The sequence below is a fragment of the Pleurodeles waltl genome, chromosome 6 (genome assembly GCF_031143425.1).
Source record: "Pleurodeles waltl isolate 20211129_DDA chromosome 6, aPleWal1.hap1.20221129, whole genome shotgun sequence".
Taxonomy (NCBI): Eukaryota; Metazoa; Chordata; class Amphibia; order Caudata; family Salamandridae; genus Pleurodeles; species Pleurodeles waltl.
The window spans coordinates 97967169-97983963 of record NC_090445.1 but is presented as its reverse complement, the minus strand read 5'-3'; the positions used below and the strand labels follow the sequence as shown (position 1 = coordinate 97983963).

The 16795-nt window shown below is 45.2% G+C and overlaps 1 protein-coding gene across 7 annotated transcripts in view; it reads left to right on the top strand.

Moving 5' to 3' along the window:
* Window positions 1-3593, top strand: part of GRB7 (growth factor receptor bound protein 7) — a 567793-nt gene extending 564200 nt beyond the window's left edge. For all 7 annotated transcript variants that reach the window (XM_069237430.1, XM_069237429.1, XM_069237435.1 and 4 more), the window contains one exon: window positions 860-3593. In XM_069237430.1, the coding sequence (XP_069093531.1) occupies window positions 860-1006 (147 nt within the window). In that variant the 3' untranslated portion in view covers window positions 1007-3593. The remainder of the gene's footprint in view (window positions 1-859) is intronic.
* Window positions 3594-16795: the final 13202 nt, after the last annotated feature.

Genomic DNA, 16795 nt, shown 5'->3' with positions numbered 1-16795 from the left:
CTAGCGCGAAGGTTGGATGATATTTCTTTGTTCTACTGGCTGTGTTTTGCAGGTCCTGGCGTTCGGTAGTAATGCTTTGCTTGCATGGCCTTGAGCCTCAGTGATATTGCCGTGTGCTGCTGGCCATGCGTTCTGAATGCATAATGTGCTCTACTGGTGCTGGAGCTCAGGGGTGGTTCTGTGCTTTGATGGCCCTGAAGTTGGGTTCTATGTCATGCTGACCCTGTGGCTCACTAGTAGTTCTGTGCTTTGCTGAACCCTCTGCACCATAGTAATGTTGACCTTGCTGGCCCCTCTGATTGATGGGAGTGCTGTGCCTTACCGGCCTTGAGGTTCCATGGTAGTGCTGTGCATTTCCAGTCCCAATGCCTTATGTTCGTAATGTGCTTTGCCTACTCCACTTCTTGATAGTGGTGCTGTGTTCTACTTCAGGGAAGTGCTGTTCTCTGCTGTCCCCTTTGCTTGATAATAGTGCTTTACCCTGAAGAACCTGTGGCTTAACAGAAGTGCTGTACATGCTCAGACAGATAAGCCGTGATCAATTATTGAGACAATTGCAGCGGGCAGATGGGGCACTTTTAGTCTGATCCAAGCTCATTGTAAGCACCTAAGCTCTTAACGCCAATGGAGATGTCTCTGTGTCATGTCACTGACCAATCAATAGCTCCATCATCCGGAATAAGTATCTCTTCTGATCTGGCCTGGTGATTTTTGTGGGGAGCAGGGGATTTCAAGCCCAGACATACCTAGAGAAGGAGGTTCCTATGGCTTAGACTGGGTTAGAGTAATCTGTTGGTAAGAACAAGACCAAAAACCTTGTTTGATATTTGCTTCACAAAACCTTTCTTTCATTTTGCAGCATGAAGAGGAGGGACAGCACTACTACACCATGGATGATGGACAAACTAAGTTCACTGATCTGATCCAGCTGGTGGAGTTTCATCAGATCAACCGGGGAATCCTACCGTGTAAGCTGAAGCACTACTGCACACGTGTGGCCTTGTGATTACAGAAGCGGACGTTGTAATTCCATACATGAGCCCTGTGATCCCTGGTATGGGGTCTGTGATCCCTGGCATGAGCGCTGTGATCCTGGTCGTTGATCTTTCCTGTCATGTGCTATGCAGTCACAGGCATGGGGTTTTCCTGGCTTGGGTTCCACAATCCACGTTGCAGCCCTTGCAAGAGTCTTGCAAATCGGAGACCCAGTGGGCCTATACTGGCATTGTTTCTGTGATCCCCGGCATTGCCGTTTCCAAGTTTGGGTTTTGAGATTCCCTGCGTTGGCCTTCATGCACCAGGGAACCAGACCGGCCGAGAGACTGAACTCCAGCGTCCAAGATCTGTGCCTCAGATCTCATCCTGACAAGACAGCCACTCCGAACAGAGAGTTCTTTTTCCCTTCTCTATTGTGCATTGGTTATCCAACTGCTAGGCTGAAAGAGCAACTCCTTTGGTCCATATGGCCTTCTTGAATTCATTAGCAGACACTTTTGGCCCCGCCGCCTGCACTTTGACCGTTCCTGTACTCTGTATACATATTACAGCCACGCCACCACACAGTCAAATAATGTCTTTTAGGTCAGAAGAAGTAGAATTTATACAGCAAGCCGGAGGGCAATGGTGCCAAAGGGGACAAAATCTGGACATGATGGACTTCTGCTGCAGAGACATTTATTTTAATGCTAGGATTTATTTGTTTGTTGTTTTGTTACTTCAGCCAACCAATCTGAGCACATCGAAGATCGAAGATAATATTTTAGTCTGAAGAAAATGGAACTGCGGTAATTCACTGGTTCTTCACTGTAGTACATATGGCATAACCACAATGGACTACCAGGCAGTGCAGCATTTACTCGCAATAACAAACTCCTGCCTTGAGAAGATAGGATTCACTGGAGACACCTGGTATTCAAAGTATGGTATTAACAAAGATTGTGGAAGAAACGCCTGGTCACCCGGAAAACACGACAACTGGTGTCTAGTAAAAATATGACTAAAGTGCTGACACCAAGCAGGCGTGAAATTAAGTGGCCATCCAGAATATGGAAGAAGATCAAGTCGTGAAAGCAGCATACGTACTTCAATGCCGCGTCGGCACACCGGACACTGCTGGTCGCAGAGTACTAAATGTGTTCCTGCTGCAAGCGGACAACCAAGATATTGCATGACCTGAAGTCTTGAAGGGATTTCGCAGTGTACGTCCTAGCTAGAAAGTGCACCATTATTTGTGAACTGGGACGGGAAAGGTAAATTGATTAAGTAAGGAGCTAATACTCGTTTAAAATGGCTCAGTCTCAATTCTCTAGAGCTTGGGATTCTATTCAAAGAGCATCAGTACTTTGAGGTGAAATGGGTTTGAGAATGGTAACAGGCTGGGTTCAGAGAAAATACTTAAAATACATAGAAAATGATCTCTGTAAATGTACTGAAGTGGGGTTGCCATGCCCGAAAGAAGAGAAGAGAAGCGCAGCTGGCTCAGTTGCAGCATCCCTATTCCAAAAACCATGAGAAATCATGACCACAATTTTCAGCCGGGTGATTAATGGGAATTGTCAGGGCCTTTCATGTGTGGAATATTGGTGAAGAAAAGCTCAGGGAGGTCTGGCTTGCTGATGGCTGCCACTGGTGCCTTCTGGTATTTGTTACCGGTCACAGTTATAGGACAATTAAGGCTACATATAACAACAGGATCTTCAACTGGAATTTGAAAACCTGAACGCTATTGCAAAGGTTCCCTAACATTGGAGCCACCTGAAATCTGTGAAACCACATACACTCTAAAAGTCCAGTCATCAGGATTATCCCGGACGAGCCCTCACAAATGTATTATATACCCAACTTCTGCCTGTACTTCACTGACACATACAATCAAAGATTCCTATTGATAATCAATAGTTTGGATTGTTTAATGCACTAAATTACAAGAAGAAAGCTCAGGGATGGATTGTTAGATGATGCTGAGTTCTGTGGTAATCACACTTAGACCATGGTTTGCTCACTGTAGGAAATCCAGCTGTGATTGTTCCTTGAGGTGGGTAACCACTCACCACCAAATGCACTCACTGAGAGCTGGGTCTACCTAGGGCGCCCTATATAATATAAACTATAAGTATGGTCTTAAAACAGTTCTTTTTTATAACAAGAGGTTGGAAGGCACTACTTGATTTCATTTTCCTGCACTATCCTTCCTTTAATTCAACAAATCTTAGCTGTAAAGAAGGTACGTATCAAGGAAGCACAATGTCAGGAAACGGAGGGTGTAAGATATCCTCCTGAAGAAATGGGACCCTAACATTTTAAGTAAGAGCACACGCGCTTCCTTTCTTGGAAAGGCTTCAGCATCCAATCTCAGCCTACCAGCAACCGTGCAGCTGTAAGTGACAATGGCGTATGGTCTCCTGTACGTATTCTTCTCAGAGGCTGCTGTGACTTTAACGCCTTTTATACAAATGACACAATGCTATTGCATCACAATTTCTTCTTGCACACAGACCCATACATTTAAGATGAATATTTTGTCAGAAGCCAGATTTGCTCTATTTATAGCTACGTTGAATGCTCATTTTAGTAAATGTCAGTTCTTTTTTTAATTTTGACTGATGTGCCTTAATTAAAGAGTTTGTTGTGAGTATGCATGGTTGGGGGAATAAGCCAGTGGGGATAATTTTATTTTTCTTCATCCATCCAACAAAATTTTATTTGAATTTCTCTTCCCTTTCATATTCTTTTTTTTTTTAGCCTTTCTCATCCCCTTCTACTTCTCTACCCCATTCTCTTTCATCTTTTTTTCTGCCCTTTAGTCCTTATTTTCCTGTGGCCTTTGCATCTCCCCTGTTCCTCCCTTTCTCCTTTCCTGATCGCTAAACAGGAAGAAGAGAACTTCAGTATAGTCAGCTCTCTGTTACCTTTTGAAGCGTAGAACTTTGAAGAAGCGTGTTTTGAGAAACAAATCCTCGTGCACAACTGTACTCACATATAAGCAATATAAAAAAAACATATCAAAGCAATTTATAAAATTATAAAGTAAGTATCAAAGAGTATGTAGCTTATACGTTCTCGACATTTCAGGTTTTAAGCACCTATTTAAAAGTTCAATTAATTGGAATTATGCTCAAATCCCAACTTTTACCTTGCAAGTGTTCAGGCAAAGACGATTTTTTCAAATATATTCTTGCTGACACACCACAGTAACATTACAAAACAGGGACCCAGAGGCTACAGGTCACTGAACATGTTGCACACCATTCCTCAACCAGACTTGCTGAGGAAAACCAGAGGAAGCTGGCTTAAAATGAAATGACTATACAGGTTGATGGCGGCAACTAATCTAACAACACCCTGGTAATCCTGGAACTCGGACCCTGTTGTGATAAACAATGTTATCATGGTTAGTTTGAGGCACATTTCCTCTATGTCATGTACCTTTTGTGCAAAGGAAGTCTTTTTGATATAGATGGCAGAATAAAATTGTATATTCTCATGTAAAGTCTGTTAGGTGAAGTAGTCCTAAATGTGGAAAACCATGGGTCATGTTCCAAAAGAAATACATCCTGTCATATTTGCATGGGCACGACAGGGGTACACAAGAGAAACTGAAACATGGCACTGCTTTATGAGTGCTGCTGACTATAAACATGAACCAGCTGAAATATAACAGAATGCTAAAAAAAAAAACATACTTTCACGGATGAAGGGTCCCTGTGCAAAAAGGCTACAATTGATGAAATGCTGAAAAACATGTAGGTGATTGGCACATTTGCTTTGAAAGAATCATTTGTGGGATTTCAAGAATGATCACCGAACAGGCTAATAAAGCATGTGTTGTATCAAGGATGGAGAAAATCAAGAAATGCCCTATAGGGGAAACTATTCGATAAAGAGCTGTTTAAACTCTGGGAGCACCTCAGTTAGATTGTGTTTCTGATAGGATTAGCCTTACATTGTTTTGATAGGATTAGCCTTATATTGTTTAAAAATGAATAATGACATTAATACCCATTTAAGTCATAATCAGGCTTTTACCATAGCGGACGCATTCAATTGCACTTTACTAAGAAGGCATTCAGTGTGATGCATAACGAATGGTTCATTACATCGTTCTGGCAAATAATTTTAAAAAAACAGAATAGATGTAATTGTAATAAATATCGAGAGAATAACAGAGTTGAAGAAAATTGGTGTAATTTCTAGGATTTTTCAAGAATGAGTAAAGTGTTTCTTTCATTAAGAAAAAGGCAACACTAAAGTGAATGCCTTGGTATTTACAGAAAGCAACATAAACAATAATTTGCAATGCAATGGGTCTCGCGTTTGCTTGAGCTAGAGCAATCAGCATTGCAAACTCCTAACCGGACTTTTCTTGCCACACAAATTGAAAATGAAAATAAAACAGTTTCACATAACTAACTGGACTTTTCCTGCCACATAAATTGGAAAGTAAAAGTTTCACATAGCTGACGGCCACCATCAGTGCAAGCTGACACACAAAGGCAAATAAAAGTTCACTCGTAGTGAAACCTATCCGCAAAAGTGCAATTATCTATGTAACCGTCAAAAGTGATATTTTCAAGAATGAGTAAAGTGTTTCTTTCATTAAGAAAAAGGCAACACTAAAGTGAATGCCTTGGTATTTACAGAAAGCAACATAAACAATAATTTGCAATGCAATGGGTCTCGCGTTTGCTTGAGCTAGAGCAATCAGCATTGCAAACTCCTAACCGGACTTTTCTTGCCACACAAATTGAAAATGAAAATAAAACAGTTTCACATAACTAACTGGACTTTTCCTGCCACATAAATTGAAAAGTAAAAGTTTCACATAGCTGACGGCCACCATCAGTGCAAGCTGACACACAAAGGCAAATAAAAGTTCACTCGTAGTGAAACCTATCCGCAAAAGTGCAATTATCTATGTAACCGTCAAAAGTGATATTAACTATGTAACAGGGTCGATGTCACGCAAAGTGCTCGACTTCTGCCCAGCGAGATCGGGCTGCGTAAAAAAAGAAAAAGTAGTCCAGCAACCGGATGGAAAACGTGGAGCCTGTTTTCAGTACGTGGTTGCTGTGCTCAAGCAGGGCTAAACACCGGAAAAGACTTAATTCATGCCTTTCACTAATGGAAGCAGATTTTAAAAGGCAATCCCACAAACCAATGAAAGATACTGACGTGGCATGGATGTGGTTTGAAGCCCAAAGAGAGATTACAACACGGGACGGAGCACTTTGCGCTCGGTCCTAAAAATGCAATAGGACATTTAAAATAAAGGGAGATGTGTAGTGGAGCCTAAACAAAGTGTGGCATTTTCAGGTTTAGTGTTCTGTAGCATCACAAGTAGACCCAAGTATTTTCTTTGGACTCCAAGCCCTCAAATGATGTGTCAGTGTTTCAATTCAATTGGCTTATTACTACCATAGCCGTCATCAATACTGCCTAAAATATGCATTACCTCAAAGGCCCACGTGTAGAAACTAGTCTGTGTATACCAAAAATATAATCAGTTAAGTATAATTGTTTTAATTGTTTATTCATCAAGCTGAGGTACATTAGAGTTCATTTATTTTACTTTTATATTACTAAAAGTTGCAAGGATGTCCCAAATGTTCCAAAACACAATTGTGTGCTTACTACAGTGCTTGTTGAAATGAAGAACAGAGAGAGGAAGAAAGGGAAGTGGAGAGGGAAGAGGTGTGAATATTTACCAATTTGGTCCAGATTTCGGGGTTGGTGAACAGGCCCTCAGCTCAGAAGCATTATGAGTGTTCCAATCAATAACAAAAAGAAGGCTAATTGTTGTCTTTTAGTGTAAAAGGTGGGCTTGGACTAAATCAGATTATTTTATCCCACTTACTTCATGGATATGATGTTGCCAGAAGTTATACAGTCTTGAGGATTTGCCCTCAGTCACATAATAACAGTTGTAATTCTGGAAGATGAAAGTATAATAAAGTAAAGTAAAGTGCTCAGAATCCAGATTTCTTAATCTAAAAGTTCAATAGATGCGAAAAGGTGGTAGTTCATGTGTGTCAAAGAGACAAAAAGAGTCCCCCAGTGTTCTCTGTTAAGTAGACCCTATATATAAACTATCTTTCAGAACTTACAGAAGACAGCCACACAAGAATGCCAAACACTGGATCGTCATTAGAGGCAAAATATCGTGGATTACTAACAAAACAATAGAATCGCTTGGCGGTGTAGCTACACCAGTATGGTGGTGTAGGAAGCTGGCTCTGTATATATTATATCAAAATGAGATATAGTGTGCACGGAGTCCAGGGGTTCCCCAGAGGCTTGACAGAGGCAATAATGGATAATACTAATGCTCTATATGTGGTAGTGTGGTCGAGCAGTTAGGCTTATCAGATGGTAGTATTAAGCATTTGTTGTACACACACAAGCAATAGAAGAAACACACACTCAATGACAACTCCAGACCAACAGGATTTTATATAGAAAAATCTGTTTTGTTAATTTATTTCTAGAACCACAAGATTCAGTTTGCCGGTAAGTACATAAAATGTAAGGTACTTTGCATAGTTATAAACAGACCTTTGAATGTATACAGTTTTCTTAAAAATTGCAAAAAGCTATTTTAAAAGTGGACACTGCAATTTTCAACAGTTCCTGGGGGAAGAAAAGATTGTAGAGTTTTACAGGTAAGTATTCAACTTACAGTTCCTATCTCCGGGTTTTAGATAGTTTGTCATTGGGGGTTCAAGTTAACCCCAAACACCCACCACAGCAACACGGGGCCGGTCAGGAGCAGAGGTCAAAGGCGAGCCAAGTGAATGTGGGCTCCTATGGAGATAGGAGGTACTCGGGAATCCGGTCAGCCAGCAGGTAAGTACCTGTGACTCGGAGGGCAGACCAGGGGGTTCAAGAGAACACTTGAGGGGCCCCAAGTATGCACCAAACCTGCACCCTCAGCGGCGCTAGGGCGGCAGGGTGCAAACAGGGCGTCAGGTTTTCAATGTAACTCTATGAGGGGACCCCAGGGGTCATTCTAAGGCTGCAGACTGGGTCACTGGCTGGACAGGGAAGGGGGCTGCCTTCTGGTCAATGCTGCACCAGGGGTCAGGTTCTCCAAGGCCAGAGGGCTGCAGGTGCTGTGTGTCCTTTAGACGTTGGATATCTTCGTCCGGAGCTCGTGGTCAGGGGGGTCCTCTGGATTCCCTCTGCAGATGTCTTCGTGGAGGTTTGGAGGGGTCAACCGAGGGTGGGCTCTTGCTCCCAATCACCTGGGAACCCTTTCTTGCTGGGTGGACCACCTGGTCACGGGCCGTGGGCGTTGGGTGCACAGGGGCCAGGACTCCCGCATCTGGAGTGAGGTGGGAGACCTTAGCTGTAGGTTTCTTTGGGACAGAGCCACTGTCCTCTGGAGTTATTGGACCTTTTGGGTGCAGGGCAGTCCTCTGGAGTTGGCAGAGGTCACTGGGCCCGCTGGACGTGTCACTGGTCTTCTTGCAGGTTCTTTGAAGCAGGAGACAGGCCAGTAGGGCTGGGGCCAAAGCAGCTGTTGTCTTCCTTCATCTCTGCTGGGGTTTTCAGCTTAGAAGTCTTTCTTCTTCTTCTTGTAGGTCACCAGAAACCTGACTAGCTTGGTTCAGGGAGCCCTAAAATCCAATATTTAGGGGCGTTTTAGGGGCCAGAGGGCAGTAGCCAATGGCTACTGTCCCTGAGGGTGGCTACACCCCCCTTGTACCCACTTCCTTTGGGGAGGGAGGTTGTAGGAGGCTGGCCTGGCTTATAGTGGGCACCAATGGCACTTATACCTTGTGCCAGGTCCAGTTATCGCTTATTAGTAGATAAGTAGTGTTCTAGCAGCTTAGGCTGATAGAGGTAGCTATAGCAGAGCAGAGCAGCTTATGCTGAACTAAGACACATGCAAAGCTCCTACTATACCACTTATATCATATAGGTACTATATCATAAGAAAGACAATACTCAGAGTTACTAAAAATAAAGGTACTTTATTTTAGTGACAATGTGCCAAAAATATCTCTGAGGATATACTCCCTTAGGAGGTAACTAAAATACACAAAATATACACACAAACGAAAATCAGGTAAGTAAAACAGTGAGAAAGTAGTGCAAACACTGTAGAATACAATAGGATGCAATAGGCCTAGGGGCAACACAAACCATATACTAAGAAAGTGGAATGCGAACCACAAATGGACCCCTAGGCTAGTGTAGTGTGTAGAGGGTCGCTGGGAGTGTAAGAAAACACTAAGGGTGTCCAAGATACCCCACCCCAAGACCATGGAAAGTAGGAATAAAGTACTACTATTTCCCCAGAAACACACTAAAGTTGTGATAGAGGATTTTGCAAAGACCACAACAGACTGCAAGACACTGAAGACGTATTCCTGGACGTGCAAAGGAAGGGGACCTAGTCCAAGAGTCACGAAAGTGTCCAGGGGGGGCAGGAGCCCACTAAACCCCGGATGAAGGTGCAAAATGGCTACCTCCAAATGGAAGAAGCTGAAGATTCTGCAACAACGAAAGATGCTAGGAACTTCTCCTTTGTGCAGAAGATGTCCCACGGAGTGCTATGCAGAGTTGTTTCCTTGGCAAAATACCGCAAACAAGCCTTGCTAGCTGCATGAGTTGCGGTTGAAGAAAAAGGGTGCTGCCCGGGCCCGGGAAGGACCAGGATGTCGCAACTTGGGAGAGGAGACGGAGGGGGCCCTCAGCGACGTAGAGAGCCCTCGCACAAGAAGGTAGTACCTGTAGAAGTCCTTGAACACAGGTATAAGAAGTCTGAACACGGCGGTCATCTCAACACTGCAAAAGAGGGTCCCACAACACCTGAGATCAACTCAGGGAGCTGAGCATCGTAGGACAGAGTGCTGGGGACCTAGGCTTGGCTGTGCATACAGGACTTTGTGGAAATGTGCACAGAAGCCCTTGTAGCTGCAGTTCACACGGTGCACAGGATTACTGTCTGTAGCGGGGAGGCAAGGACTTACCGCCTCCAAATTTTGGTAGTTCGACCACTGGACAGTCTGGGTCACTTAGGTCCACCACCTGTGTTTCAGGGGCCTCGCTCGTCAGGATGAGAGGGTCCCAGAGTACCGGTGACGCTGAAGTTTGGTGCCTGCTGAAGCCGGGGGAAGATTCCGTCGACCCATGGGAGATTTCCTGGTGGCTTCCAGTGCAGGATGAAGGCAGGCAGCCCCCAAAGCATGCACCACCAGGAAACAGTCAAGAAAGCCGGCAGGATTAGGCGCTACAGTGTCGCTGGTAGTCTTCTTGCTACTTTGTTGCAGTTTTTCAGGCGTCCTGGAGCAATCAGCGATCGATCCTTGGCAGAAGTCAAAGAGAGGTGCAGAGGAACTCTAGTGAATTCTTGCAAGTCGTTATTTGAGGAAAAGCCCACTGGAGAGACCCTAAATATCCCTCCGAGGAGGATTGGCCACCTAGTCAGGTAAGCACCTATCAGGAGGGGTCTCTGACGTCACCTGCTGGCACTGGCCACTCAGAGGCCTCCAGAGTACCCTCACACCTCTGGATCCAAGATGGCAGAGGTCTGGGACACACTGGTGGAGCTCTGGGCACCACCCATGAGGTGGTGATGGACAGGGGAGTGGTCACTCCCTTTTCCTTTGTCCAGTTTCACGCCAGAGCAGGGACTGGAGGTTCCCTAAACCGGTGTAGACTGGCTTATGCAAGGAGGGCACCATCTGTGCCCTTCAAAGCATTTCCAGAGGCTACCCCTCCCCAGCCTTTAACACCTATTTCCAGAGGGAGAGGGTGTAACACCTTCTCTCAGAGGAAATTCTTTGTTCTGCCTTCCTGGGACTGGGCTGCCCAGACCCCAGTAGGGCAAAACCTTGTCTGTGGGGTGGCAGTAGAGTTAGCTGCAGAGAAAACCCCAGAGAGCTAGTTTGGCAGTACCCGGGGTCCATAGTGGAGCCCCGGGGATGCATGGAATTGGCACCCCAATACCAGATTTGGCATGGTGGACAATTCCATGATCTAAGACATGTTACATGGCCATATTCAGAATTACCATTGTGAAGCTACATATAGGTATTGACCTATATGTAGTGCACATGTGTAATGGTGTCCCCGCACTCACAAAGTCCGGGGAAATGGCCCTGAACTATGTGGGGGCACCTTTGCTAGTGCAAGGGTGCCCTCACACTTAGTAACTTTGCACCTAACCTTCAGCAAGTGAAGGTTAGACATATAGGTGACTTATACGTTACTTAGGTGCAGTGAAAATGGCTGTGAAATAACGTGTGCTTTATTTACTCAGGCTGCAGTGGCAGTCCTGTGTAAAGGTTTCTCTTAGCTCCCTATGGGTAGCAAAAGAAATGCTGCAGTCCATAGGGTTCCCCTGGAACCCCAATACCCTAGGTACCATATACTAGGGAACTATAAGGGTGTTCCAGTGTGCCAATTGAAATTGGTAAAAGTGGTCACTAGCCTATAGTGCCAAATTTAAAGGCCGAGAGAGCATAAGCACTGAGGTTCTGATTAGCAGAGCCTCGGTGACAGTTAGTCACTACACAGGTATACACATTCAGGCCACAAACTATGAGCACTGGGGTCCTGGCTAGCAGGATCCCAGTGAGACAGGCAAAAACAAGCTGACATACATGAAAAAATGGGGGTAACATGCCAGGCAAGATGGTACTTTCCTACACAACCCCCCCCCCCCCCAAAGAGGGACAATAAGGCTAACCTTGCCCAGATGAGTCTTCATTGTCTAAGTGGAAATATCTGGAGAGTCCATCTGCATTGGAGTGGGTACTCCCAGGTCTATGTTCCACTGTATAGCCCATTCCCTGTAGGGAGATGGACCACCTCGACAATTTAGGGTTTTCACCTTTCATTTGTTTAAGCCATAATAGAGGTTTGTGGTCTGTCTGAACAATAAAGTGAGTACCAAAGAGGTATGGTCTCAACTTTTTCAGGGCCCAGACCACAGCAAAGGCCTCCCTCTCTATGGCAGACCAATGCTTTTCTCTAGGAGTCATCCTCCTGCTGATAAAAGCAACAGGTTGATCCTGTCCTTCAGTGTTAAGCTGTGATAGAACTGCCCCTACCCCTAATTCAGAAGCATCAGCTTGAACTATGAATTTCTTAGGGTAACAAGGGCTTTTTAGGACAGCTGCAGAGCACATGGCCTGTTTGAGCTCATCAAAAGCCTCTGACAGCTTACTGTCCATAATACTTTTTTAGGCATCTTTTTGGATGTGAGGTCATTAAGAGGAGCAGCTATAGTACTATAATTCTTAATGAACCTCCTATATACTGTGAGGCCTAGGAAGGGTCGTACTTCGGTTTGAGTTGAAGGGGGGGGGCCATTCCATAATGGTTTGGTTCTTCCCCTGCAGTGGTGCAATCTGTTCCCCACCTACCAGGTGGCCCAGATAAACCACTTTCCCCTACCCTATCTGGCACTTTGAAGCCTTGATAATGAGGCCTGCCTTTTGCAGGGCCTCCAAAACTTTCCACAGGTGGACCAGGTGATCAACCCAGGTAGAGCTAAAGACAGCTATGTCATCTAGATATGCTGCACTAAAAGCTTCCAATCCTTGGAGGACTGTATTCACCAACCTCTGAAAAGTGGCAGGTGCATTTTTCAATCCAAAGGGCATAACAGTGAGCTGATAGTGCCCTCCAGTGGTTGAAAATGCTGTTTTAGGTTTAGCATCTTGTGACAACTTAATCTGCCAATACCCTGCAGTTAAGTCAAAAGTGCTTAGATAGTTGGCAGAAGCCAGTGTATCTATTAGCTCATCTGCCCTGGGTATAGAGTGAGCATCAGTTTTAGTTATTTGATTGAGACCCCTATAGTCCACACAAAACCTCAATTCTTTTTTTCCATCTTTACTGTGAGGTTTGGGGACAAGCACCACTGGGCTAGCCCATGGGCTTTCAGAAGGTTCAGTCACTCCCTGATCTAACATTTTCTGTACCTCTTGTTTAATGCAGTCCCTGACATGGTCTGGCTACCTTACTTTTGACAGGTAAACGGTCTCCAGTATCAATTGTGTGCTCACACCAGGTAGTTGTACCTGGAATCAGTGAGAAGAGGTCAGAGAATTGATCTAGGAGATTTATGCAGTTGTCCTTCTGCTAAGCAGTAAGGCAATCTGCTAACACACCTCCCTCCACTAAGCTATCAGCTTCAGTGGTGGAGAAGAGGTCAGGGAGAGGGTCACTCTCTGCCTCCTGCCCCTCATCAGTGGCCATGAGCAGGGTTAAGTCAGCCCTGTCATAGTAACGTTTCAGGCGATTGACATGAAGCACCCTAAGGGGGCTTCGGGCAGTGCCCAGGTCTACCAAATAGGTGACCTCACCTTTTTTCTCCACAATGAGATGGGATCCACTCAATTGGTCCTGGTGTGCTCTTGGGGCACAGGCTCCAATACCCACACTTTCTGTCCTGGATGGTACTGAGTCAGGACAGCCTTCTGGTCATGCCATTGCTTTTGGAGCTCTTGGCTGGCCTGAAGGTTTTTGCTGGCCTTTTTAATGTACTCAGCCATCCTTGATCTGAGGCCAAGTACACAGTCCACAATGTCTTGCTTGGGAGCTTTACAAAGGTTGTTCCCAACCCTCCTTCACAAGAGCAAGGGGACCTCTTACAGGGTGTCCAAAGAGGAGTTCAAAGGGACTGAAGCCCACTCCTTTCTGGGGTACCTCCCTATAAGCAAAAAGGAGGCATGGCAACAGGACATCCCATCTCTTCCTGAGTTTTTCAGGGAGTCCCATGATCATGCCTTTGAGAGTTTTATTAAACCTCTCAACCAGTCCATTTGTCTGTGGATGATAAGGAGTAGTGAGCTTGTAAGTTACACCACTCTCCTTCCACATAGCTTTGAGGTATGCAGACATGAAGTTACTACCTCTGTCTGATACCACCTCCTTAGGGAAACCCACTCTGGAAAATATTCCCAGGAGGGCTTTTGCCACTGCAGGAGCTGTAGTGGTCCTTAAGGGTATAGCTTCAGGGTACCCAGTGGCATGGTCCACTACCACAAGGATAAATCTATTTCCTGAAGCTGTTGGAGGATCAAGGGGGGCAACAATGTCCACCCCTACCCTCTCAAAAGACACCCCAACCACTGGTAGTGGAATTAAGGGGGCCTTAGGTGTGCCACCAGTCTTGCCACTGGCTTGGCAGGTCACACAGGAGCGACAAAACTCCTTCGTGTCCTCTGACATATGAGGCCAGTGAAACAATGGAACAAGTCTGTCCCAAGTTTTACTCTGGCCCAAATGCCCAGCCAAAGGAATATCATGAGCCAAACTAAGAAGAAACTCCCTATACTGCAAAGGGATGACCAATCTCCTGGCAGCTCCAGGCTTAGTGTCCCTTAACTCAGTATAGAGCAGGTTATCTTCCCAATAGACTTTACGGCTATCAGTGATATCCCCATTCTGCTGTTTGACAGCTTGCTGTCTTAAACCCTCTAGTGAGGGACAGGTCTGCTGTGCCACACTCCGCTCTTCCCTGGCAGGCCCCCTTGCACCCTAAAGCAATGCAGGGTCTGCTGCCAGCTCATCTGGTGTAGGTTCTGCACTGGGAGAGGATTCCTCTTCCTCAAAAGGGGAATCTTCTGGAGAGTGAGGGATAGTGGGCAAGGACTTACCCTTTCTACCCCTAGCTTTTGGGAGCACTTGGTCCATTTTTCCAGGATCCATGTTTCCCTGTCCTCCTTGCTTCTGGGCCTGAACCCTTGTGATAGCAAAGATATACCCTGGAATGCCCAGCATTGCTGCATGGGCCTCCAACTCCACTTCAGCCCAAGCTGATGTCTCCAAATCATTGCCTAATAAGCAGTCTACAGGTAAATCAGTGGCTACCACAACTTTCTTTGGACCAGTAAGCCCCCCCCACCAGTTGAGATTCACAACAGCCATGGGGTGGCAAAGAGTGTTGTTATGAGCATCAGTCACTTGATACTGCTGACCAAGTGGGTGTTGTTCAGGGGCAACCAGTTTCTCAATCACCATAGTGACACTGGCTCTTGTATCCCTGTAGGCCTCAACCTCAACACCATTTATTAGGGGAAGTTGCTTGTACTTACCCATATTAAGGGGACAAGCAACCAAGGTGGCAAAATCAATCCCACCATCAGAGACTACAACAGCATCCGTGGTCTCCCTAACAAGACCGATCCCAACTACATTGCCAATGGTGAGCCCAGCTACACCCTTTGATTGGCTATTTGTAGTGTTCTTCCCACCACCACTGCTATTACTAGGGGCACTAGAGGACGCAGATGGGGTTGTGGTAGTGGGAGCCTTGGTGTTTTTCTTTGGGCAAGTGGAATCACTTGCCCAATGGCCTTTACTTTTACATAAATAACACCATGGCTTCTTTTGATTGTTTGAAGAGGATTTTGACCCACCGCCCCCAGAGGATTTTTGTGGGCCTGATGAAGACTCAGAATTCTTTTTATCTTTGTCCCCACACTTGTCAGAAGACTTACCATCCTTCTTGCCATCCATGTCACCACTTGTATGAGCTTTTCTGCTCACTCTTGTTCTGACCCATTTGTCTGCCTTCTTTCCCAGTTCGTGGGGAGAGATCAGATCTGAGTCTACCAAGCACTGATGTAACAAGTCAGACACACAATTATTCAAAATATGCTCTCTCAAAATAAGATTATACAGGCTTTCATAGTCAGTCACTATACTGCCATTTACCCATCCCTCCAAAGCCTTCACTGAACAGTCTACAAAGTCTGTCTAGTCTTGAGAGGACTCTGCTGGTATCTCTGAACTTTATCTCATATTGTTCAGTGGTTGAGCCAAATCCATCTAAGAGTGCATCTTTCAAAACTTTGTAGTTGTTGGCATCACTCTCCCTGGCAAAGGAGTGTGTCCCTACCTTTGCCAGTGAACGATAGCCACAACATAGCAGCCCACTGCCTTTTAGGGACCAACTGTACCATATAGGCCCTCTCAAGTGTAGAAAACCACTTGTTTATGTCATCCCCCTCCTTGTAAGGGGGGGCCAATGTTGAGCAGGTTTTTTTAATCTGTTTCTCTAACAGGATGACTATCAAGATTGCTGCTGCTGCCACCATGGGGAACTAACCCCAACTTCTGTCTTTCCCTCTCTACATCTAGGGATTCCCTGTCTAAGGCCAACTGTTGTTGTCTTAGCTTCAATCTGGCCTCTTCCAACCTCAGCTTTCTGAGTTCCTTATCTAGGGTGTTATCCTCAGGGTGGGAGGTTTGGGAATTCTCTTGACACAGAGGTAATGTGAGAATTTGCACAAGTGGACCTTTCCCTAACTACCTGAACCCTAGTGACCTGGCCTTTTGGAGTGAAAGGTGCCCTACTGGTGTGTGACCCCCTCCCACTACCAGCTTCACTAGGTGGCCTGATAACTGGAAAGTCTTTGGAAGTACCCGCCCCAGAGTCCCCAGGGGCCTCCCCTGATTCTACCTGAGTAACCCCCCTCCTCCACCTCCTGATCCTGGGTTTGACCAGTCTGGTTCTGGTCACTTTCAAGGAGAAGGCTAAGAAGGAGATCTTTGGTAGGGTTCTTACCAATCCCTAAACTCCTTTCTATACAGAGACCCCTCAAACTTTTAAAGTTTAAATTGTCATAAGTTGTCTGCACAACTTTGGGAGTGGCCTCTACTACAGACATAGTGGAAAGGAAGAGTTTAGGGAAGAGAGAAAAAGTTTAGAAAACTTTTAAAGAAAAGAGAAAAACTTTTTCAAACTTTTCAGAAAGTTTTTAGAAATAAAGTAAGACTGTTAATGTTAACTGTGTATATTTCTAAGTATTTAGAATATGGTTTTCGTATGAAA